Here is a 23738-nt window from a genome sequence, read left to right as displayed (position 1 = left end):
ATTTTTTCTTTTAACATAACTATTATAATAATAAAAATTATATTTTAATAATTATTAAAATAAAAATGTATATCAAATAATATTAAAATTTAAATTAAATTATATTATTATGAAATTTTAAATCTAAAAACAAAATTTAAAAAAATTATAAATGGGATTTCAAAATCTACTGATTTTAAAATTTGTTAAAGAGATGTACTGTTAAAGGGGTACTTTAATAAGAATGAGAAATTTTTTTAAAAAATATATGTTTTTTAAGATTAAAAGTTGAATTTTTTGGAAAAGTTAGAAGTACATAATGAAACCCTAGTTTAAGAATCTTTGACCAGATTTTTGTAAGGTGAAAGGGTTGGAGGTGGAAGTTGAAACACCCTTTCTCAAATGTATTAAGAGCGACTCAATAAGATCTTTCATTATAAAGTAGTCCAAACATATATCTATTTAGATCATATATTTACATATTATAATTAACTCTTAATATATTGATTATTATTTATTTTTTTATTATTATAATGTTATTATACTCTTCCTTATTATTATAAGAGAAACATAGATGACCTATTTTACTTTTATAAATACAACTAATATTTTGAAAAGTATTCATTTTATAATAACTTCTCGGGGAGACAGATCTTTCTTTCTCATCAAGCAGGAGGGCTTTTCCACCCAAAAGGAGCAACCAAACCATCTTTAGGGTTTCTCCACTTATTCCAAAATCAACGTTCAAGATTCGGTAAGATGGAAAAAAATGTTCTTTTGATTCTCTTTACATTTTTACAAAATAAAAAAATTATGGATTATTAAAAGAATGTTATATTGTTAAAATAAATTAGTGATTTGTTAAAATTTGTTGGGTGTGTGTGATAATATAATTTTCAATCGTATTTCTTCATCTTCTTGAGAGAATTGAATGCGTGTGGGTCCAAATTTTGTCTATAAAATCTTGCAGCACGCAACAACTTTTCATCGTCACTGTGATCACTTGTCTTTCCTTCTCTTGTTTTTCCTTCTTCAATCTGCATTTTTATTTTTCTCAACGTTAAATATTTGCACCTTTCTGTAAAATAGGTTTTCCCCTTCTTCATCAATGTCTTCTTCCAAGACTAGTTGCGTTCTTTCCCAAGATATGATAATGGAAATTCTGTCGTGGCTTCCGGTGAAAGATCTCCTGCGATTCAAGTGCGTTTCAAAAGGGTGGAACCAACTTGTCTCTGATTCTGCATTTGTGAAACTTCACCTTCAAAGGTCCTCAAAAAACACTCACACGTTATTGACCTTTTTGGATTATTCCCCTAGCTATAGATTAAGACATTATGCCATCGTTTGTCCTATACAAGATTTATTTGAAAACCCATCATCCACCCTCGAAACTTTACCTCACAGACATCTCCCCTTCAACCGCAAGATCAGTTTTTTGGGTTCCTGCAACGGCTTGGTGTGCTTCCAAGATTCTTGTGTTGACGATGAATTCGAATTTGAAGAATACTGGTTTTGGATGTGGAATCCCGCAACAAGGGTGATGAGTAATGAGTCCCCACATATTCGTCTTAATCGGAGCGATTATGAATATCCTTTCTGGTGGGTGTATGGGTTTGGGTACGATGAATGGAGTGACACTTACCAAGTTGTGTTATTGGATAATAAGAAGAATCAATCACAGAAACTGGAGGTAAAAGTTTGTTCTTTAGGGGATAATTGTTGGAGAAATACTTTAACTTGTGATGCTGTTCCGTTTCTATTTGAGCATAGGCTTCGTGGAATTGTTGGTGCTTTAGTGAGTGGTACTTTAAACTGGTTAGCATATCCGAAATCCCGCGCTGGTGGTGATGAACGAACTAAAATGAACGAGTTAGAAATATTTTCTTACGATCTAAAGAAGGAGAGTTGCAGTTATTTTTCTATGCCTGATGGGATTTTAGAAGTTAGTCCGGATGAGGCTGCGCTTGAGGTTTTGAATGGTTGTTTGTGTATTTCTCATTATCATGAGAATGATTTTTTTGTGTGGCTGAAGAGGGACTTTAGCGATGAAAAATCTTGGACAAAAGTGCTGAATTATAAGATTCGTCCTTCGAGTTGTTACCACTGTCCACGTTACATGGACATGATTTGTATGCGTGAGAATGATGATGTCGTGCTGCTTGCAGACACAGGTTTCGAATCAAAATCAGAATTTATTTGGTGGAACATCAGAGACAATAGAATGGAGGGTCGTGAAATTTACGACAAGGACAAATTTAATCTTTCCTCTTATGATTATGTTCATAGCTTGGTTTTGCCCTATAAGAATTAAGTAGCTTTATGTGTTTTTAATTGTTTCAAGATTTAAGGTTTAAGATTTATGTTATTATCTATTTTTGTTGATTGATTTGTAAGGTGTGTTCAAAGTTGTCATCTTTTTTTTTAAGTTCATTAACTTCCTATATTTTACAAAAATGGCGGTTCACGTTAATCTTTTTTCCTTACGACCTTCTGACAAAAACTTGTTGAGTTGGACAATTATTGTTGACGTGGCACTGTGAGGTCATATGAGGTGTTATTTATGGGAATAAAAGTAAATGATGTAGAAATTTTATAACGGAGGTTAAAATGAATTGTTGATTTATGAGTAAAGTTGTTGTTCCCAAATTGAACTACAAAGGGTTAGGGTTGTGGGTGATTAGTGTTGTAGTGAGCAAAGTTGTTGTTCTTAAATTTAAAAGCAAGGATTAAGGTTAGGAATGACTTCTTCACAAAGTTGTTCTTCTTGTTCGAAGACATGTGGCAAAGGATCTTCGCATTCCTCACATGACTAAGTAATATGTCTTGTACTTTTTATTTTATTGTATGTATTTTCATCATTTTATTTTATTTTGTATTATTATTCTTAATTCTAATTTTATTTAATTTTATTTCACAAAGCCCAGTTTCTACACTGGCCCCCAAGCCCAGTTTCTACACTGGCCCCAAAGCCCAGTTTCCACACTGGCCCACAAAGCCCAGTTTCTACACTGGCCCCCAAAAGCCCAGCTCGCCTGGCCCCTAAAGCCCAGTTTCTACACTGGCCCACAAAGCCCAATTTCTACACTGGCCCCCCAAAGCCCAGTTTCAACACCGGCCCCCAAAAGCCCAATTTTAACATTGGCCCCAAAGCCTAGTTTCAACACTGGCCCCAAAGCCCAGTTTCTACACTGGCCCCCCCAAGCTCAGTTTCTACACTGGCCCCAAAGCCCAGTTTCCATACTGGCCCCCAAAGCCCAGTTTCAACACTGGTCCCCAAAGCCCAGTTTCAACACTGGCCCCCAAAGCCCAGTTTCAACATTGGCCCCCAAGCCCAGTTTCTACACTGGCCCCCCAAAGCCCAGTTTCAACACTGGCCCCCAAGCCCAGTTTCTACACTGGCCCCCAAAGCCCAGTTTCAACACTGGCCCCCAAGCCCAGTTTCTACACTGGCCCCAAAGCCTAGTTTCCATACTGGCCCCCAAAGCCCAGTTTCAACACTGGCCCCCAAAGCCCAGTTTCAACACTGGCCCCCAAAGCCCAATTTCAACACTGGCCCCCAAAGCCCAGTTTCAACACTGGCCCCCAAGCCCAGTTTCTACACTGGCCCCCAAAGCCCAGTTTCAACACTGGCCCCCAAGCCCAGTTTTCACACTGGCCCACAAAGCCCAGTTTCCACACTGGCCCACAAAGCCCAGTCTCCGCACTGGCCCCCAAAGCCCAGTTTCCACACTGGCTCATAAAGCCCAGCTCGCCTGGCCCCCACAGCCCAGTTTTCTTTGGCACCCTAAGTTCAAGTGTTCTTTTTGTATTCCAGCCTTCTGCTAGGCAATGGTCGAACCCAATGATCACGCTCGTACATTCATCCAGAGGGTTGTTACACCCTCCACGAGATTGTTACACCTCATTCCTTTATCCATAGGGTTGTTACACCCTCCACGAGGTTGTTACACCTCATTCCTTTATCCATAGGGTTGTTACACCCTCCACGAGGTTGTTACACCTCATTCCTTTATCCATAGGGTTGTTACACCCTCCACGAGGTTGTTACACCTCATACATTTATCTATAGGGTTGTTACACCCTCCACGAGGTTGTTACGCCTCATTCATTCATCCATAGGGTTGTTACACCCTCCACCAGGTTGTTACACCCTCTACAAGGTTGTTGCACCGCTTTTCTTTTATGCATAGGGTTATGACGCCCTCCATGAGGTTTGCACACCTTAATTTCTCTTAGCCCTGTTCGTTTTTTGTTTAAATTCCCCTTTGTTCCTTGTTTATTTTGAAATCCGGACGAAATTAGTGTTTGTTTCTTTACTTAGCTTTTACTCCAATAATACGAAAATATAAATTTTCATATTATTCAGTAATATCTAAGTAAAGAGGGGCAGCTGTCAACACCCAATTTCGTCCGGGTGACTAAGTAATATGTCTTGTACTTTTTATTTTATTGTATGTATTTTCATCATTTTATTTTATTTTGTATTATTATTCTTAATTCTAATTTTATTTAATTTTGTTTTGTTTTATTTCATTTTATTTAATTTTAATTTTAATTTTATTTTTATTTTATTTTACATTTTATTATTTAGAGTTATTTCGTTTTATCCTTTGTTATGTTAGTTTCTTTTTACTGTTTAAGTTTTATTTTATATAAATGTTTTTAGTTAAACGTTAACAAACAAAAATCTAAGAAAAAAAAAGGAAAGAAAAGAGAAAAATATAATGGTCAACTAAGTCCTTTTAGGAATGGCAGACTTTTCTTTTCCCTATTCTCGGGCTACAGAAGCACAAGTTAAGTTTTCCTGCATAAGTTAAGCTTTCCTGCATTATGATGTTCACAGTCTGCAACCCAAATGTCCATACGCAAAGTTACAATCATACATACATAAGGGGAAGGATCTCTGATTTGCTTTGAGCAATTGACCCAACTAAAACATAAAAAGAGAAAAAAGACAAACAGAAAATTAAAAAAAAAGGATACGCCCCTGATCATAGAGGGAAGGATTTTTGGGAGGGGGAACTAGCTTCATGAGGATCCAGCTTTGGAGAGTCAAGGAAGGGGGAGGCACCAACATCACAGGGGGAGACAGATTTTCATTCACGAATCCACTATTCCCTCAACCTACACCATTAACCGCAAAAAACAAAATCCTCCAGATATCACCGTCAACGAGGAAAAGGAAAAAATTTGAATGCAAAGACAGAACATGGTCAGCCAGAAGGAAGAAGAATCCATCTGAGGCACGAGGAACTACAAGGGGAAAACGTAAAAGGTAAGTCCTCATCCTTCAAGCTTCAAGCTTCGCTGGTCACTAGCATAAATGTTACAATCTTGGGATAGTATTGTTATTAGCTTGCATTTGATTTGATGATGCTTGGTTTGGTTTGTCTGATGGTGTTTGAATTAAACATGAAATTATATTGAGAGGTTACTTTGCCTGTTACGTCTGGTCTGGTTCTGTTACCCTTGTTTTCTTGTTTTCCATTCATCCACGTAGATTCTTTGGCCAGCTTCGAACCCACCATTTCCCCCATCACGTAGAACTCCATCACTAACACCACTCCAACACCATAGACATGGCTTTGCTGTATCCCATCACCTGAAAACCAGAAAACCAGAGAATCAATTGCAGCAACCACATTCAGATAATAAGTCTCTTTGCCTCCATTCACTCGTCGGATACCCCTTTCACCATCCAGATTCACCCACGGCCATGTTTTGGCACTCACGGCTATTACCAACACCCTTCCAATCACCTTTTCCTTCCACTACCAATTCTCACATCCTATTCGCTTTCCAGTACGAATCCATTTCTCAACTTTACTCATCATTTTCTCATAATCTAATCAAACACACAAAGATTTCCGTATCCTTTTGCTTGCACCCAGAAAACATCCAAGTAAACAGAACCAGCCAAGTGGAAAGCAGAGAATGAACAAATCAACTTCTAAGTTCTGATCAATCAACAAGAAAAATAATAAGAAGAAGAAAATCTCGGCTCAGAGAAGGAGGCGGTGGCCCGTGTGCAGGCGCGGCGGAAGTGAAACCCTCCCTGGGTTGCCGTTGTTGCAGAGAGACGAGAGAGAAGCGGCGGCGCGGCAGCTGGTTCGAGCAAGCAGTGGCGGCGGTCGGTGTCGTTCTCGGATCGGAGCGGGTTCTCCTCTATCGCGCGGAAAGGGTGCAAGACGGGAGATCTGACGCCGCGGCCAACGGCGAGCCTGGTGGCGTTTGGGGGTCACCGGCGACATCACGGACCAGGCGGGGAGCCTCTTCGCGGCAACCGGTTTGGCAGAAGTAGCTGTATGCGCGCAGGGAAGGTAAGAGGGTAGCGTCGTGGCGGCCTCCAAGGCTGACGGCGGAGAAGCAGCGACGCGGTGGCCGGATCGGAGAAGCAGTGGCACGGCCGTGGGTAGCAAAGGTGAGTGTCTCTGTGAGGAGAAGATATGAGTCTCAGCACTGCTTACGAAAATGAGAAGAAGTTGGAGGAACCCTTCTGATTGGAGTTGAGAGGCCTTGGGGCTGGTATGGGCTGCCCCTTTCCTTCTATTGCCACACACGCAACTCCATTCACACTTCCCATCCTGTTTGGGCTTAAGCCCGTTCGTTTCTGCAAACAAAAAAGATCTGAGAATGAAAAGGCCTTGGGCCTGTCGCTGACCCTGCCCTCTTTGCGCAACCCCCATTCTTCACCCGCGCACCCCCATACATCCGCAGTGCTGGGCCGAGCCCAAAATAAAAATCAAACAGTTTGGTTCTGCACCCCCTGTTATTCGTATCTCGCACCCCTTTCGACTTGGGTTTAGGCCCAGTCCGTTGTTAGAAACCATTTTAGTATAGACACCCCTGTTTCTCACTTCCACACCCCCTTTTAGCTTGGGTTTTGGCCCAGTTCATTTACAAAAAAATAAAAAAGGTAGTTTAGACACCCCAGTTTCTCATTTAGGCACCCCCACTTTTTGTTTTATTTTTATTACTTATTTATTTATTTGCTTTTCCTTGTTTATTCTATTTTGTTCCCTTATTTATCTTATTCTATTTGTTTTTTTATTTTATTATTTTTATTGTTGTTATTGTTTTTTTTGTTTTTTTATTTTATTTTATTTATTTATTCTAAATATCTATTTATTTTAAAATGCATATTTAATAATACATAAAAAATAAAATATTTATATATATATATACAAAATTTACAAACATATTTTAAAAGGTTTAGGCACATGTGTGATCGCACGCATCGTCCTTGTACTAAAACCTTTTCTTCTTCTTTTCTAGAAAAAAATACAAATACAAAAATATCTTAAAAGGTTTAGGCACACGTGTGATCGCACGCATCGTCCTTGTGCTAAAACCTTTTCTTCTTCTTTTCTCTTTCTTTTATAAAAAATACAAAAATATATTTTTAAAGGTTAAGCACACGTGTGACCGCTCGCGTTGTCCTTGTGCTAGAAACCTCTTCTTCTTCTTCTTCTTTAATAAAATTACGAAAATACGTCTAAAGGTTAAGGCACATGTGTGACCGCTCGCGTCGTCCTTGTGCTAAAAACCTTTTCTTCTTTCTTATAAAAATTACAAAAAATACGTTTAAAGGTTTAAGCACACGTGTGACCGCTCGCGTCGTCCTTGTGCTAATAACCTTTCCTTCTTCCTTATAAAATTACAAAAAATACGTTTTAAAGGTTAAGCACACGTGTGACCGCTCGCGTCGTCCTTGTGCTAAAACCTTTTCTTCTCTCTTAAATAAAATTACAAAAAATATTTTAAAGGTTGAGCACACGTGTGATCGCACGCATCGTCCTTGTGCTAAATACCTTTTCCGTTTATTTTATAAAAATATCAAAAAATATAAAATTTTCAAAAACTAAAAACATCAACAATTTCAAAGCAACAGACAATTTCTAGCCAGAACTACGTGATCCTTGATTCTCCATCAAAAGTGGAGATACGTAGGAGCAAGGCTAGACCTTGTCAGGTTCACTTCCCAAAAATCCAAAATCATTTCAAAACAAATTTTCCAACAATTTCCAAACAAACTTCTCAAACAGTTTCAAAAGAACTACGTAACCCTGATTTCTCATTCTGAATGAGAATACGTAGGAGCAAGGTCAATCCTTGTCGGGCCCAAAAAACTAAAAAAATATATTTTGTTTATTTATAATTTTACTTTAGGGGATAGTTAAACATTTTGAAAACCACATCATATTTGTGCATTTAGTTAAAGGTACTGCCTTAAGGCAGGCGTTGTAGGGTGTTAATACCTTCCCTACACGTAACCGACTCCCGAACCTAGAATCTGGTTCCTGTAGACCATGCCTTATCCTTTCTATGGTTTTTCCGTAGTTTTCCAGAATAAACTATGGTGGCGACTCCAAATCTCTTTTTCTAAACTCGTTCTTTTTTTTGGATCGTCGTCCCGTCGCGATTCCGGTTGCGACAGTGTTGTTTCGAGGGGGAGTTGGGATAACCCTTATTTGCCACTGTGGTGATATTGTTGTAACGAAAGTTATCAGAATTACAAGGAATGCTAGGAGACAATTTTGGGAATGCCTTCATTACAAGGTTTTTTGAATACCCTAGTCACTTTATGTGTATTGGATTCGATGTGTTCATACATTCATTGTATTTGACATTATTTTGCTGCCTAATTTGATGAATAATAGGGTGAGTTTTCAACTGAGATGTCATGTAATTTTTCAAGTGGTGTTCTGAAGACAACGCTGATGATAGAGATGGTACAATTGCAAGGCAAAGCAGGAGGATATGTAACCTTAAAAGACTTGCAGAGAAGGATAAAGTTCTTAGTTGGAGTTGTGTTTGTTCTGATTGCGTTGAACATTAGCATATTGTGATTGTGTTTAGGTTGATGTTAGGTGGGCAATGTGTAATGTATGTTTTGTTGATGTAATGGTTTAGGTGTTTAGCTTCATGTTTTATTCATGTAAAGGATGATTATCAGTTTCATTTTGTAATTGAAATGAACAATATGGGTTTTTGTAAGAAAGTTTGTTTTAGTCCCTCCTATGATTTAAAAATGTTAAATGTGGTCCCCTTTTTTTTTAAATTGTGCAATTTGCTCCCTAACGTATATGGCTATCATCATATTAAGGATAGCTGGCAAAATATACTAACAGATATAATAACATAATATCCGGACATTCAATATGACTACATATACATCAAAAAAGTATTTAATGAAAGTGCTTAATAACATTACAAAATACATAATTAAAGTGTTTAATATCACTACATAATACATAATTGAAGTGCTTAATAAAAGTACAAACTACATCCAAATTTTGTGAATGGAAGTCAATAAATTGACATTTATGGAGCTTTTCTTCTAACATCTAATTTTTTCCTTCTTATTGGCGAACTTAAATTTGGGATGAATTCTTGACTTGGTTATGTTGGGTGAAGGGATTCAGGACTTGGTGGCTGTGATGGTTGTGTTGGTTCTGTTGGTGGTATGATATCTGGACGTAAAAGGCAGTGTTTTTTGTTGTGCCCCAGTTCAGGGTAGATGCTATATTTCTTTCTATGCCCACCAACACTCATTTGAGTCTCATCCTTAGTTAGCTCCCATGGCTACAACCTTCTTTTTTTCTTTGGCCTCCTAGTCAACTTCCTCTTAAGTGGTGGCAGTACATCACAGAAGCTTGTTTTTTCCCATATGAGGTGGTCATTTAAAGGATAAATGATGGACGCATATGCCTCTTCATATGTGGATTTTCTAAAGCAAGTTGGTATAAAATTTTATGGGTCTACATTTGAATAGTTCATTGTTGCAATTGCATAACAACATGAGATGTCACTGATCATCCACTTTCTTCATTGTCCAAGTCCACTATGAACTTGTTCCCAATGACTAAAACATGCCTATGAGGTGTTTATATGCTTCTTCATTGACTTCTCTCATATTCAACATTTCTCTTTCCCAAGCCTGAAGATATGTGCTTGTGGTAGTCCTCCACATCAAATTCTTCAATATCTGATCAAAAAATCTTTTTCTAAACTTTGTATAAAGTTGCCTTATGCAGAATCTTTGTTCTGCCCATGCAAAAACTCTTGGATAGCTGACACAAACCCTTGTCTATATCAATTTTTTGTAATTATCAATTGATAGTGAGAGTTGGTAAATCATTTTTTTTTCAGTGGCATTTGATTTCCAATATTGTGAAATAATATTTATGATAACTTATAGTTTTATAGTTTTATGATATTTTACAAATCACTACTTTATTTTTTCTTATATCTGTGCTGGTTTTAATTTCAATGATTATGATACAGGAGAACAAATGTTATTTTAGGTGCAACTGCTATATAAGAATTATATAAGATTGAGCAGTGGGGTGAGAGTGGTGTTTTGGAATACATGTAAGGCCTTATAAAAATATAATCAGCAAGTGTGCACACGTGGCAGCATAGGATAGGTTGGGCAAAATTAGTAAAGTAAAAATCCAAATCTAAGTTGTGCTTCAGAAGAATGTTCCCCATTTTCTTTCAAGCACTCTCTCTTTTCTTCCTTGCCTTGCCACTCTCTCTATTCCAACTCCAAAATCTAATCGTTTGTTTTCTGAATTGAAGCTACCTAGACCTTCAGGACTCCAAGAGCTACGTTTCTACCGATTGATTTTCCGTTTTCTCCAACCGGTAAGAAAACCCCCTTTTCTCTCGTTCCCTAGGGTTGTAAGCATGCGATCGAACTGTTGCATGCAACCCATTTCGTTTTCTTCCATAATCTAGCTTCTATTTGGTTCTAAGATTCGTTTTCCATCATCAATTGATGATTTATAGGTGATTCTAACATTTTGGGAGTGCAAGCAAGTGGTCTAGGGTTCCTACTTGAGCTTGGTTGTCTACACTAGAGGTAAGGGGAGCTAGTTCTACTCGTGATTTTACTGTATGGAGTGAATGCATGATAAATTTATAGTGGTATGTTGTGGAAGCATGAACTTGGTTCTAGTTAAACTTGAAATGCATGTATGGAAGTGTGTGTTATGTGAATTTGATGATTGGTGGCTATAAACTGTTTGGAATGACTTATAATGATGAAATTGTGTATGTTGGAACTGTTTTGGCATGAAAATTTTGTGGTAGTGCTGTTAGAAAGGAAATCAAGTGTCTTTAGGGTCAATTTTAGGCCATTTTAGAGGAAGTGAGGTAGTGATTTTGAGCAAATGAGGTCTGCAGCGTTATTGGACTGTTGGGACAATTTTATCCACTGTATTGTGACTTGTTTGAGTTACTAAATTGGTCAAAATTAGTGAAAAAAGGTAAGATCGGGTTTTGGGTCTCTAAGTTGGGAAAAATTGGTGTTTTAGAGTTAGAAAGGAAGTGTGGTGGTCAAATTTAGAGTTAGGCATTCTTGGTGATCCTAGTCAGTTTAGGTAACTTAGGTAGGTCATGTGTGACTTAGTAGGCATGTTTAAATGGTTAAAAACCAACTCCAAGTTATAGAATTGAATTTAGACCTCTAGGTTGATAAAATTGAAGTTGTAGAACCTAAATCAATGCATAAACACTTTATACTAATGTTAGAAAGGATTAGAATTGTTTAGGTGAGTTTAATTTAGCATGAAAGTTGATTTATGAGTGGTAGAAGTTCACCAAAATGATTACAGTTGGTAAAAGGGAGTTAGAGTTTGCTCAATTATGCAGAAAAATCTGCAGAATTTAGTTTCCTCTGCAGCAAAATTCGCATAGCGCACATGGGGGGTGCGCTGAGCGAATTATGCGTGGCAGATTGAGTGTTTTCAGTGTTTTTGATGTTTTGGGAGTTCCGGATGTCCGTTTCGGACGTTCTTTAGTTCGTTCTGGGGGTTTTTGACCCTTCCGGAGCCATTGGTGAGGGTCTCCAAGCTGTTTGAATTACTTAAGTATTGATAATTAAAAGTCCTAAAGAAATTTGTGTTAATAAGTGAGGGTTTTGTGAAAGTATGTAATGTATGAGTGGTTTTTATGACATGGTTGATGTTGTATGATGGTGTATGGGTTTGGTATGAGACAATATAGTAAGAATGCACTTGAATGACTATGAAAGTTTATGTTTGGTGAATCAAAGTGGTTTATGAGGTACATTATTGATCCAAGAGGAATATCATGTGATTTAAAGTGGTCGGATTGGATATGAAATTAAGATCTCTCGGTGGGATCAGTTAGTGTATTGAATGAATGTGAGAGGCTTCCATATGGGGGGTTATCCCTAACACTCCAACGGTCTTTCATTCTCACTTAGAGAGGATTGGCGCGTGTGGTGGGAGTAGTGGGAGGTCCTAGGGTAGGCGCTATCACTGAAGGTCTATTCTGCGGTAACGGACTAGCCTTGTGTATGGTCGGGTGGAACCCCTCGGCAAGGGCTTTGCAAAGCAGTAGGGGCCATCACAAGTGCACAACCCGCCCCAGCTCTACATACATTCTATGTCCGGACGTGTCTAGAGTCTTAACATGATAGGATGCTTGTCTTGATGAGTTTTATGAAATAAATGCTTATGTTTATGGTGACTAAGGTGTTTATGTGTGTATGGATATTCTGGAAAATGCTAGATTGATTGAAAATGAATTGTATGATTGTTTTAGACCTAGCTCACCCTTGCATTTGTATGTGTTGCATGTGTTATCTTTCCCCCTTGCGATGATCATCCAATCCTTTGGATGTGAGCAGTAGGTGATGATGTACCATTGGAGCAAGCTTTGGAAGTTGAGGAAGACCCAACCCCTAGTGCTTAGGATTTCTACTAGCTCTTATTTTAAATAGCTCTTTATTTTGAAAGACTTCTAGCCTTCATTTTATCATGATCTTGTACTTAAGTTTTAAAACTTCCCAGCCAGACTTGGATAATTGTACTCCTTAATCCTATCTATTGTGTACTCTTAACTGCTTTCTGTAAGATCCTTGAAAATATTTGTAAGTTAGATACTAGATAAAAAAAAAATTAAAAAAAAAAAATAGTGAATAGTAAATTGTGAATAGTAAATAGTAAAAAGTGAATAGTAAAAAAAAATAAATAAATAAATAAATAAAATTATTTTTGGAAAGGATAAGTGTTACACGTAGCTTTGAGATCAGAATTCACCAATTTGCAAATAAAAAATTATTTTTGTAATAGTAAAATGAATAAAAAAATGAATAGTACAAATGAATAGTAAAAATGAATAGTACAAATGAATAGTAAATTTTTTTACTATAAATAGCCAAGGGGGGAGGCTGAAAATTTACACCAAAGAACTTAGAAAAATGTTGAGAGAAGAGAGTTGGAAGAATTTCTAACTGCAAAGGGGATATTCTGGAAGTTTTCAGAGAGCGAGGAGATTAAGTCTGTAATAGAGGTAAGGGAAGCCACTCTTATACTTTGCTTTTCTCTAATCCTAAATCTTGAATATGTAGTATTTTGTTGCTGTATGGTCTTGAATTTTGAATGAGAACATTTATTTGTTTCTTTTGTATTTTTGGAAGGACGAGAAGTTGTCTAACCGGCTCTGCCAGATTCAACTTCTTGTTTCCCCAAAACTTTGGTTGTTTCTTATAATCTTTATATTGTATTTTTGGAAGGACGAGAAGTTGTCTAACCGGCTCTGCCAGATTCAACTTCTTGTTTCCCCAAAGCTTTTGTTGTTTTTTTTTTTTATATCTTTATATTGTATTTTTGGAAGGATGTGAAGTTGTCTAACCGGCTCTGCCAGATTCAACTTCTTGTTTCCCCAGAAATTTTATTGTTTTATCTATTCTTTTTATTTCATCTTTGTGGAAGGATGAGAAGTTGTCTAACCGGCTCTGCCAGATTCAACTTCTTGTTTCCCCTGAATTTTTATATTAATATTATTTTGATGGTAAGGGCAACTAATTATTTTTGTATGAATTTATAAATATACGAATGTTGAACTGGTGTTCTCTTACGAAACTGTTTTATGACTTTTATTATATTGGGTGTTATAACTGAAACTGTTAAATTGTACATGTTCTGATGTGATGAATTTATTGAATGAGTTTGTTGGCTGAAATTGATCTTGTTAGAAGGTCTGGAGTAAGGGTTCTGTAATAGCTTATATATGAGTATTAAATAGATATACAGATACTGTTTGAGGTTGTTGTGAGAGGAAGTAAAAATATTAAAATTAGGCATTTTAGATTTAGAGCATAAGACAACAAGGTAGATAAATTAAATAAATAAATTGATTAATTATTGAGGGCCTCCCTTTGTTGGTAGGATAGAGGAACCTTAAAAACCTGAGTTGGCACATCCCTGATCATAGAGCAGCCCTGGTCTGGTCCAGTCAGTTGTGACTAGTCATATGTGCTGGCGTCGAAGGTGAGTTTGATGCGTTCAGACATCTGGGTCCTCTCCGGTGACCAATTGGGGTAAAGAAAAATCTCTACTAGGATGAAAATAAAATAAAACAAGTTGATTGTAGATGCATAATATTATCATGGTAAAAATTTCATATATATTTTATTTATCATTACATTGAGCCCAGACTTTAATATGTAGTTCCTACGATATGTTGATATATTTTGGTTGATCCATGATCTTTGTTTGGTGAAAATATGTTGAGTTATACTCGTTATGGGCAAAATGAGTTTATAATATGAAGCATGATATATGGCAATATGTTTAATTTATTGATACCAAAACGGGTTATTATGAATTCATGATTAAAGAATGAACATGATTGAGTTAGGTGGATAAGAGGGTATGAATTGTTGGTTTTATGAAATGTTGGAGTGGATATGAGAAATCATTACTTATGAAATGATGTTTACTACCGGGAGTAGTATGTTCGAGTTATACCATGAGAGTTTGGTATGAGCAATGTAACACCTGAGGTTTATGAAAGCAGGCAGAAAGTGGTCTGACCATAAGGCTTTGACATAAACATATGATTCGTAAGTTATATAGAAGCAGGCAGAGAGGGGTCTGACCATAAGGCTTCAGAAAGTAAGACATAGTATATAAGTGAGGCTTAAGGAAGCAGGCAGAAAGCGGTCTGACCATAAGGCTTCATGAGTAAGCATGGTACACTTGTAAGATTTATGGAAATGGAAAAGATGATTTTGATAATGATGAATTAATGACATCGGAATAATGATATTTTATCAATTGCAGAAATACATGATTATAATATTTTTATTACAAGTTTAATGATTTTATGATATGGTTGGCTTACCCTTATTTGTTTGTACTATGATCATATAACTCATGTTATATGTGATTAGATAATGTTGCAGATGCGGTTGAAAAAGCTTAGAGATGAGAGAGATGCGGGGAAAAACTTTCAGGGATTTTTGTAAAAAGAATAAATTTGTATTGGGAAGATTATGTTGTGTAAAACTTATAGGTTGAAATCTCAATGGTGAAGACTATATTGTTTAAAGTTTGTAAGTTTGGTACTGTACTTTGGAGTAATTGAAATAAAGTTTGATTGTTTATATGAGATATCAAATTAATTTAGTCTCTACTATTAGTAATACCCTTTAAAATATTAGGGTGTTACACTTTCTATTATTATAATCGATACATTCTACATATATACATTGCCATATATTTTGGGATGTCACAATACAAATATATGTATCATAATAAATAATAATGCATATGCAAATTAATTGAAAATGAGGTAATAACAAAAGAATAATTAATGATAAAAAATGAATTTATGTAATTTATATATTTTAAGCAATTATTTGATATGTTATTCAAATTATAACTAATTTAATATTAAATTGTTTTTTATTAATCTTATAAGATTAATTTATTTTCTTTTATCAACAAAAAATAAATGAATCAAAGAAAAGAGAGTAATTAAGGTTTTCAAACTCTTTTAGGCATAGCCTATATACTTCCTGTACTACCAGCATTTGTAAAAATATCAAGAACTACTATTAAGGAGAGAATATGGATATAAATTGTTATATCACCACCAAGATTAAATTTATTGCTTGAAAACAATGCACTGATATAATAAGATCACTAGAAGATACACAGTTTCTTTAAGATTAATTTATATAAAGAAAATGATAAGTTTATATATATTTTTTAAAATTTTAATCATAATTATGGTTAAAAAAGTTAGTAAATTTTAATCATAAGTATATATTATACATATACAATTACTTTTAATATATCATAAATTTACATAATTTATTTAACTTTAAAATATAATTGAAAGAAAAACAGAAATTATATGTTATTTAAATGGTAACTAATTTAATATTGAACTATTTTTATTTCCTTTATGATTAATTTATAAAAATAAAAAATAATTAATTAAATAGTTGTATTTTTTTTTCTCGTCACATATATGTATAAATTATTTAGTTTCCAGTTCGTTAGTATAGTAAATGAGGGTGAATATTTTGTTTGTATGAAGTGTGTTAGATAACAAAAATTTGAGAGGAAAGTTAAGTCAGTCGAAAAGTAATTATCATTTTATCCTCAATTCTTTTTTACTTTCCACTAACATAAATAAATAATAATAATACTAATACTAATAATAATAATAATAATAATTTATTTAGCCATAATCTATTTCAACTTAATTTCTATCAATCTCATTTTATTTGAATATAATATCATCAATTTAAATAATAACTAATATTTTATTCTAATATAATTTACACTAATTACATTTTATTTTAAATTATTTTTATGATTAAAGATAAAATGTTAATATTTTATTTTTAATATTGGAATATATCTTTTCAATTTATTAAACTTATTTCACCAATAATTTTTATAAATTTTCATCATTTTTTTCCTTTCTTACTATTTTCTTTTTCTTAATCTAAACAACACCATTATGACCATTCATTCTCCTCAAATTTACTCTCTAAATTCATTCTCAAAAACAAACATTTTTTTGTGGGAAGAAGAAACTATTCTTTCTTAAAACTTTCCATATTTGTTTTAAAAAGGTATTTCTTTAAATCCCTTAGTTATTGGAATTAATGCACTCAATTTATATTAAAGAGACTAATAACGACATAAATTAGAAAGTTTGTATTGGGAAGTTAATATTAAATTTTCATTTATATTCAACACAAATTTAAACAATCAAAGCAACTTCTTACCATGTATTTTTCTTCCTTTTTAAACCACTTTTACTTCCAAGTTTTAACAGAATATATTATTAATCTTTTTCTCCTTATGGGGCAAAAATATATTAAATAAATTAATTAAAAAAATAGAGGTGATAATCATACGGACTCAAAAGATATATTAAGAGTGTCTAATAATTATTATAAAATAGTTTAAGCTTACATTTATTTGGATTATATTCACATGTTATAAATTATAACATTGGTTATTACTTCTTCTATATGTATTAGAGCGTTATTGTATTATTTTAATGCAAACATATATGTTGATATTATAAATACAATAAATATTTTTTAAGAAATATTTATTTTATATTTAATACGTGATAATCACTATTACCAAAGAGGAGGTTTTCTTCTCGAGTGTTTTACACTACACTTCCAACCCTTTCATTTTGTACCTTCAAATTTTAAAAAAATATCAATTTTGTTCTTAATTAAAAATGCATTTAATTTGTAGAAAATTAAAAAAAAAATCTGATGAAAGATTTTTAAACACTTTTAATTTAGGGTGTTTGACCTACATCTCTAACTTTTTTTAAAAATTCAATTTTTAACTTTAATAAATATATTTTTTTATTAAATATACTAAATCTGATTCAAAATTGTTATTTTTATTTTTGTTTTTTTTACTTTTATTATTAATACTTTTATTTTAACTATTTTAATTTTAATTTTTTTAATAATTTTTTTCTAAAAATATAAATCATATTTTAATAATTATTAAAATATAAAAATACTATAAATAACATTAAAATTTTAAATTAAATTAAATAATTATTAAACTATAAATAAAATACAATATTTTAAAAAATAACTTTATTGGATATTCATATCCGGTAAAGAAATACTTTTAACCGCGAAAATCCGCAAGTTTTTCAAAATTTAGTTTTCTTTTATTATTAATACTTTTATTTTAATTATTTTAATTTTTATTTTTTTAATAAAAATATTCTAAGAATATAAATCATATTTTAGTAATTATTAAAATATAAAAATATTATAAATAATATTAAAATTTTAAATTAAATTTAATAATTATTAGACTTTAAATAAAACATATTTAAAAAAATAACTTTATCGAATATTGATATCCAATAAAAAAGAAATAATTTTAACCTCCGGTTTTGATATGCCAAAGTTTTTTAAAATTTAGTTTTCTATGTAAAATTTAATAATTATTTAATTTAATTTAATATTTTAATATAATTTAATATATTGAAATATATTAAATCAAATTTTATATTAATATTATTTTTTATCATTACTATTTTTATTTTAATTATTTTAATTTTATTTTTTACATAACTATTATTATAATATAATTATATTTTAATTATTCTTAAAATATTAAAATATATTAAATAATATTAGAATTTTAATTAAATTAAATAATTATGAAAATTTAAATAAAAAAATTAGAAAAATATCTTAACCGATTTGGATATTCGACTAACCAAAATTTTTTTATTTAATTTTTAATAATTATTTTATTTAATTTAGTATTTTAATATAATTTAATATATTTAAATATATTAAACCAGATTTTATATTATTGTTTTCTTTTTTTTTTCTATTTTTATTTTCATTATTACTATTTTTATTTTAATTATTTTTATTTTTTCTTTTAATATAAATATTATAATAATAAAAGTTATATTTTAATAATTATTAAAATAAAAATGTATATCAAATAATATTAAAATATTAAATTAAATTATATTATTAAATTTTAAATCTAAAAATAAAATTTAAAAAAATTATGAATGGGATTTCAAAATCTACGGATTTTAAAATTTGTTAAAGAGATGTAGTGTGAAAGGGGTACTTTAATAAGAATGAGAATTTTTTTAAAAAAAATATGTTTTTTTAAAGATTTAAAGTAGAATGTTTTGAAAAAGTTAGAAATACATAATGAAACGCTCTTTAAGAATTTTTTACCATAAGGTGAAAGGGTTGGAGGTGGAGGGTTAAATACCCTTTCTTCATGAAGGTTGCTCCCTCTATCACCACCGATATTTCCTACATCTCTCTATAAAATTTGTAATGACAAAATCACTCTTAAAATTTTAACTTTTTACTTTAACTTTAAAACTCTAAATAATTATTCATCTTTCCTCTCACTCAGAGTCGCACCCTCCCCCCTCCCCCACTCTGTCTCACTCTCTTCCCACATCTGTCTCTCACTCTCTTCCCACATCCGTCGTACTCTCTTCCCACATCCGTCTCTCACTCTCTTCCCACATCCATCAGTCATTGTCTTCGTGAGATCCGTTTGGTGCCGTTGGAGAGCCGTTGGTGGTCCGATGGTGTGGGTGTTCGTGTTGCGGTGGTGTGGAGGTGGTGGTACGTCGGTGATTCGTGGGTGGTGTGTTGGGTGGAGAAAGCTGCTGGTGGAGGTTAGTTTTGTTTAAAATTTTTGAATTGAATAGGTGTTGTATGTTTGGTTTAGTGGGTTGTTTTGATCGCGGATGGGTGTTGTGGGTGCGTTTGGGATTATCTGTTGTGGTGTTTATGTGAAGAAGATGACCGGAGCGCCAGAACGGATGTCGCACATCCGTTTGGCACTGAAACGGATGTCCCATATCCAGTCGACGGATGTCGCACATCCGTTTGAAGTTGAAGGCGAAACGGATGTGGGCGGTTTTTTTTTTTTAACATGTTTATATCTATATCCTTTATAAAGGTCACTCGTAAGCAACAAACTTGATTCAAATGACGCCTAAACGGACACTCACATTTACGAGTGTCGTATACACTAGCCACCGCATCGGGTTTTATTTCCAATATTTCCCCCCTCTTTCACATCCAAGTATGACAAAAGTTTTTCTTCCTCGCACACCAGTAGCTATGTCAGACCTCACTATTACAACAACAAACCCTAAATCATAAGCAATCCCTCTTACCCATTCAATTAACTACTCCCGAGAAAGAAATATTTCATTTGTGGTAAATTTATTTGTCAAATCTCTCTCTACAACTTCGTTGATGAACGAAGAAAAATCAGATATAAAACTATAATCAATTTGAGAATCCATACGAAGATGTTTATTCACTTTAGATAATAATCACCTGTACAATTACAATTATTGTCATTAACATTGATATATAATTAATTAAATAAGTATAAACAACATTCATATAAACACATAAAAAAATATTTATCTACATATTATACATTCAACTTATACCCATACGTCAACTATATTTCATTCAACTAATAATTATTTTATTAAATTAATAATAATTATTTCATTAAATCAAATAAAATTATTTTACATTTAATTAAACAAAATATTATAAAAAGCATTAAATTTTAAAGATTAACTTAATATTAAAAAACCCACACCTTTAACGGATGTCGCCACATCCGTTCACCGATGTGGCAGATCGTTTCATTATCAATTTTTTTTAAAAAACCTAAATACTAAATTACTCTCACGGATATGGCATATCCGTCAACGGATTTGCTGACATCCGTTCCAGTTTCACCTTAATATTATAACATTATTACATATATAAAAATAAATTAAAAAATAACAAAACAAATAAAATACAAAATCAAAAATACTAAAATAAAAAAACACCTAAAACACTTCTACGGATGTCCTAACATTATAAAAAATTATAAACCAAAAACTCAAAAATTAAAAGTTATGCAATCCTTCAACGGATGTGATGATCCGTTGACGGTTATCAACATCCGTTGAAGGGGAAACGGATATTGACATCTGTTACCCTTCAGCGGATGTTAATATCCGTCGACGGATCATCACATCCGTTGAAGTATTGACATCGCTCGTTGTTCCGATAAGCACCACAAACCGATCTCTCACCATTGTGGTTCCTTGTCAGCCCCACTTGCAACGTTCCAGCACAGCCCACCACCACACCGACTCACACCACGCAGACTTACCCCACCACCACAATCTCGCTCGCGAAGAAGAAGAAGAAACGGATAAATGATTTACGTGTGTAGAGGTTCCTAGTGTGGGGGTGCATTTGTTATGGAGGAGAGGAGAACAGTAATTAATGAAAGTAGGTTAATGTTATTAGTGAAAATTTACTCCAAAACAATTTGGTCATGAAGATACAAGAAGTATTGAGTATTGAGTGGAGGTGGAGGGAGTATCTCTCTTTCTCCATAGGTGTATTAAGAGCGACACACCCAGTAAGATCTTTCATTATAAAGTAGTCCAAACATATTTGGACCATATATTTACATATTATAATTTATATATTGATTATTATTTATTTTTCTATTATTATAATGTTATTATACTCTTTTTTTATTATTATAATAGAAACATGGATCATCTATTTTAATTCTATAAATACCACTAATATTTTGAAAAATGTTCATTTTATAATAACTTCTCGGGGAGACAGATCTTTCTTTCTCATCAAGCAGGAGGGCTTTTCCACCCAAAAGGAGCAACCAAACCATCTTTAGGGTTTCTCCACTTATTCCAAAATCAACGTTCAAGATTCGGTAAGATGGAAAAAAATGTTCTTTTGATTCTCTTTACATTTTTACAAAATAAAAAATTATGGATTATTAAAAGAATGTTGTATTGTTAAAATAAATTAGTGATTTGTTAAAATTTGTTGGGTGTGTGTGATAATATCATTTTCAATCGTATTTCTTTCTTCTTCTTGAGAAAATTAGTATTTTTTATATTGTAGGTAGATCTCTTTCTTTCGTCAACCAGGAGGAGTTTTCCACTCAAAACGAGCAACGAAATCATCTTTAGGATTTCTCCACTTATTCCAAAATCGACGTTGAAGATTTGGTAAGATCCAAAAAAAGGTTCTTGCGTATCTCTTTATTTTTCTAGAAAATAAAATAAAAATTATGTATAAGAGTGATTAGTAGAATGTTGTATTCTTAAAATAAATTAGTGATTTGTTAAAAACTATTGGGTATATGATAGTATAATTTTCAATAGTATTTCTTCGTCTTCTTGAGAAAATTGAATGCGTGTGGATCCACATTCTGTCTATAAAATCTTGCAGCATGCAACAACTTTTCATCGTCACTGTGATCACTTGTCTTTCCTTCTCTGTTTTTTCCTTCTTCAATCTGCATTTTTTTTCCTCTAACAGTTAAATATTTGCATCTTTGTGTAAAATAGGTTTTCTCCTTCTTCATCAATGTCTTCTTCCAAGACTAGTCGCGTTCTTTCCCAAGATATGATGATGGAAATTCTGTCGTGGCTTCCGGTGAAAGATCTCCTGCGATTCAAGTGCGTTTCAAAAGGGTGGAACCAACTTGTCTCTGATTCTGCATTTGTGAAACTTCACCTTCAAAGGTCCTCAAAAGACACTCACACGTTATTGACCTTTTTGGATGATTCCCCTAGCTATAGAACAAAACATTATGCCGTCGTTTGTCCTATACAAGATTTATTTGAAAACCCATCATCCACCCTCGAAACTTTACCTCACAGACATCTCCACTTCAACCGCAAGAACAGTTTTTTGGGTTCCTGCAACGGCTTGGTGTGCTTACAAGATTCTTGTGCTAACGATGAATTCGAATTTGAAGAATACTGGTTTTGGATGGGGAATCCCGCAACAAGGGTGACGAGTAATGAGTACCCACATATTCGTGTTAATCACAGCGATTATGTATATCCTTTCTGGTTGGTGTATGGGTTTGGGTACGATGAATGGAGTGACACTTACCAAGTTGTGTTATTGGATAATAACAGGAATCAATCACAGAAACTGGAGGTAAAAGTTTGTTCTTTAGAGGATAATTGTTGGAGAAATACTTTAATTTGTGATGCTGTTCCCATTCTGATGGACCGTAGGCTTCGTGGAATTTGTGGTGCTTTTGTGTGTGGTACTTTAAACTGGTTAGCATATCCGAAATCCCGCGCTGGTGATGATGAAACTAAAATGAACGAGTTAGAAATATTTTCTTACGATCTGAAGAAGGAGAGTTGCAGTTATTTCTCTATGCCTGATGGGATTTTAGAAGTTAGTCTTGATGAGGCTGCGCTTGAGGTTTTGAATGGTTGTTTGTCTTTCTCATTATCATGAGAATGATTTTATTGTGTGGCTGAAGAGGGACTTTCGGGATGAAAAATCTTGGTCAAAGTTGCTGCATTATAAGAATCGTCCTTCAATTTGTTACTACTGTCCACGTTACATAGACATGATTTGTATGCGTGAGAAGGATGATATCGTGCTGCTTGCAGACACGGGTCTCGAATCAAAATCAGAATTTATTTGGTGGAACATCAGAGACAATAGAATGGAGGGTCGTGAAATTTACGACAAGGACAAATTTAATCTTTCCTCTTATGATTATGTTCAGAGCTTGGTTTTGCCGTATAAGAATTAAGTAGCTTTATGTTTTTTTAATTGATTTAAAGTTTAGGATTTAGAATAAAAATTAAAGGTCCAAGGCTTAGGATTTAGAGCAAAGATTAAGAGAATTGGTTGAGGAAGAAATCAATTATTTCTTTCTTCAATGCAACACTGCTAAGGTTCGTAAATGTGCTAAGCATGCTTCTACCTTCTCAAGCTAAGGATCATGTGATAGGATTTTCGTGACTAAATTTGAAGTGTACTAAGATGTGTCTGGTTAATTAGAAGAGGAAATAAATATTTTGAGACAGTTTTTGTAGTAATATGTTGATATGATATATGTGTCATT

The 23738-nt window shown here is 33.4% G+C and overlaps 2 protein-coding genes and 1 long non-coding RNA gene across 3 annotated transcripts; all 3 read left to right on the top strand.

The window, feature by feature from the left end:
• The first annotated feature begins 993 nt into the window (after positions 1-993).
• On the top strand, positions 994-2310 carry LOC124841476 (F-box/kelch-repeat protein At3g23880-like). The gene has a single exon (XM_047317755.2). The coding sequence runs from the start codon at positions 1088-1090 to the stop codon at positions 2288-2290; it is 1203 nt and encodes a 400-aa protein (XP_047173711.2). The 5' UTR covers positions 994-1087; the 3' UTR covers positions 2291-2310.
• Positions 2311-10490: 8180 nt separating this feature from the next.
• Positions 10491-12795, top strand: LOC148194005 (uncharacterized). The gene is made up of 3 exons (XR_015781568.1): positions 10491-10629; positions 10774-10846; positions 12641-12795. It is a non-coding gene; the product is annotated as an uncharacterized LOC148194005 (long non-coding RNA).
• Positions 12796-21557: 8762 nt separating this feature from the next.
• Positions 21558-23738, top strand: LOC124849211 (F-box/kelch-repeat protein At3g23880-like). Its single transcript, XM_088097728.1, has 3 exons — positions 21558-21563; positions 21758-21864; positions 22207-23738. The coding sequence occupies exon 3, from the start codon at positions 22226-22228 to the stop codon at positions 23117-23119; it is 894 nt and encodes a 297-aa protein (XP_087953854.1). The 5' UTR covers positions 21558-21563; positions 21758-21864; positions 22207-22225; the 3' UTR covers positions 23120-23738.

The sequence above is a fragment of the Vigna umbellata genome, chromosome 8 (genome assembly GCF_029865625.1).
Source record: "Vigna umbellata cultivar VRB3 chromosome 8, Vumbellata_1.0, whole genome shotgun sequence".
NCBI classification, from domain to species: Eukaryota; Viridiplantae; Streptophyta; class Magnoliopsida; order Fabales; family Fabaceae; genus Vigna; species Vigna umbellata.
The sequence above is the reverse complement of the archived record's forward strand: the minus strand, read 5'-3'. Positions and strand labels throughout refer to the sequence as shown.

Excerpts from the sequence above, each read along its gene's own strand:
- LOC124841476 (XM_047317755.2), top strand. The coding sequence starts at position 1,088 with ATGTCTTCTTCCAAGACTAGTTGCGTTCTTTCCCAAGATATGATAATG.
- LOC124849211 (XM_088097728.1), top strand. The coding sequence starts at position 22,226 with ATGTCTTCTTCCAAGACTAGTCGCGTTCTTTCCCAAGATATGATGATG.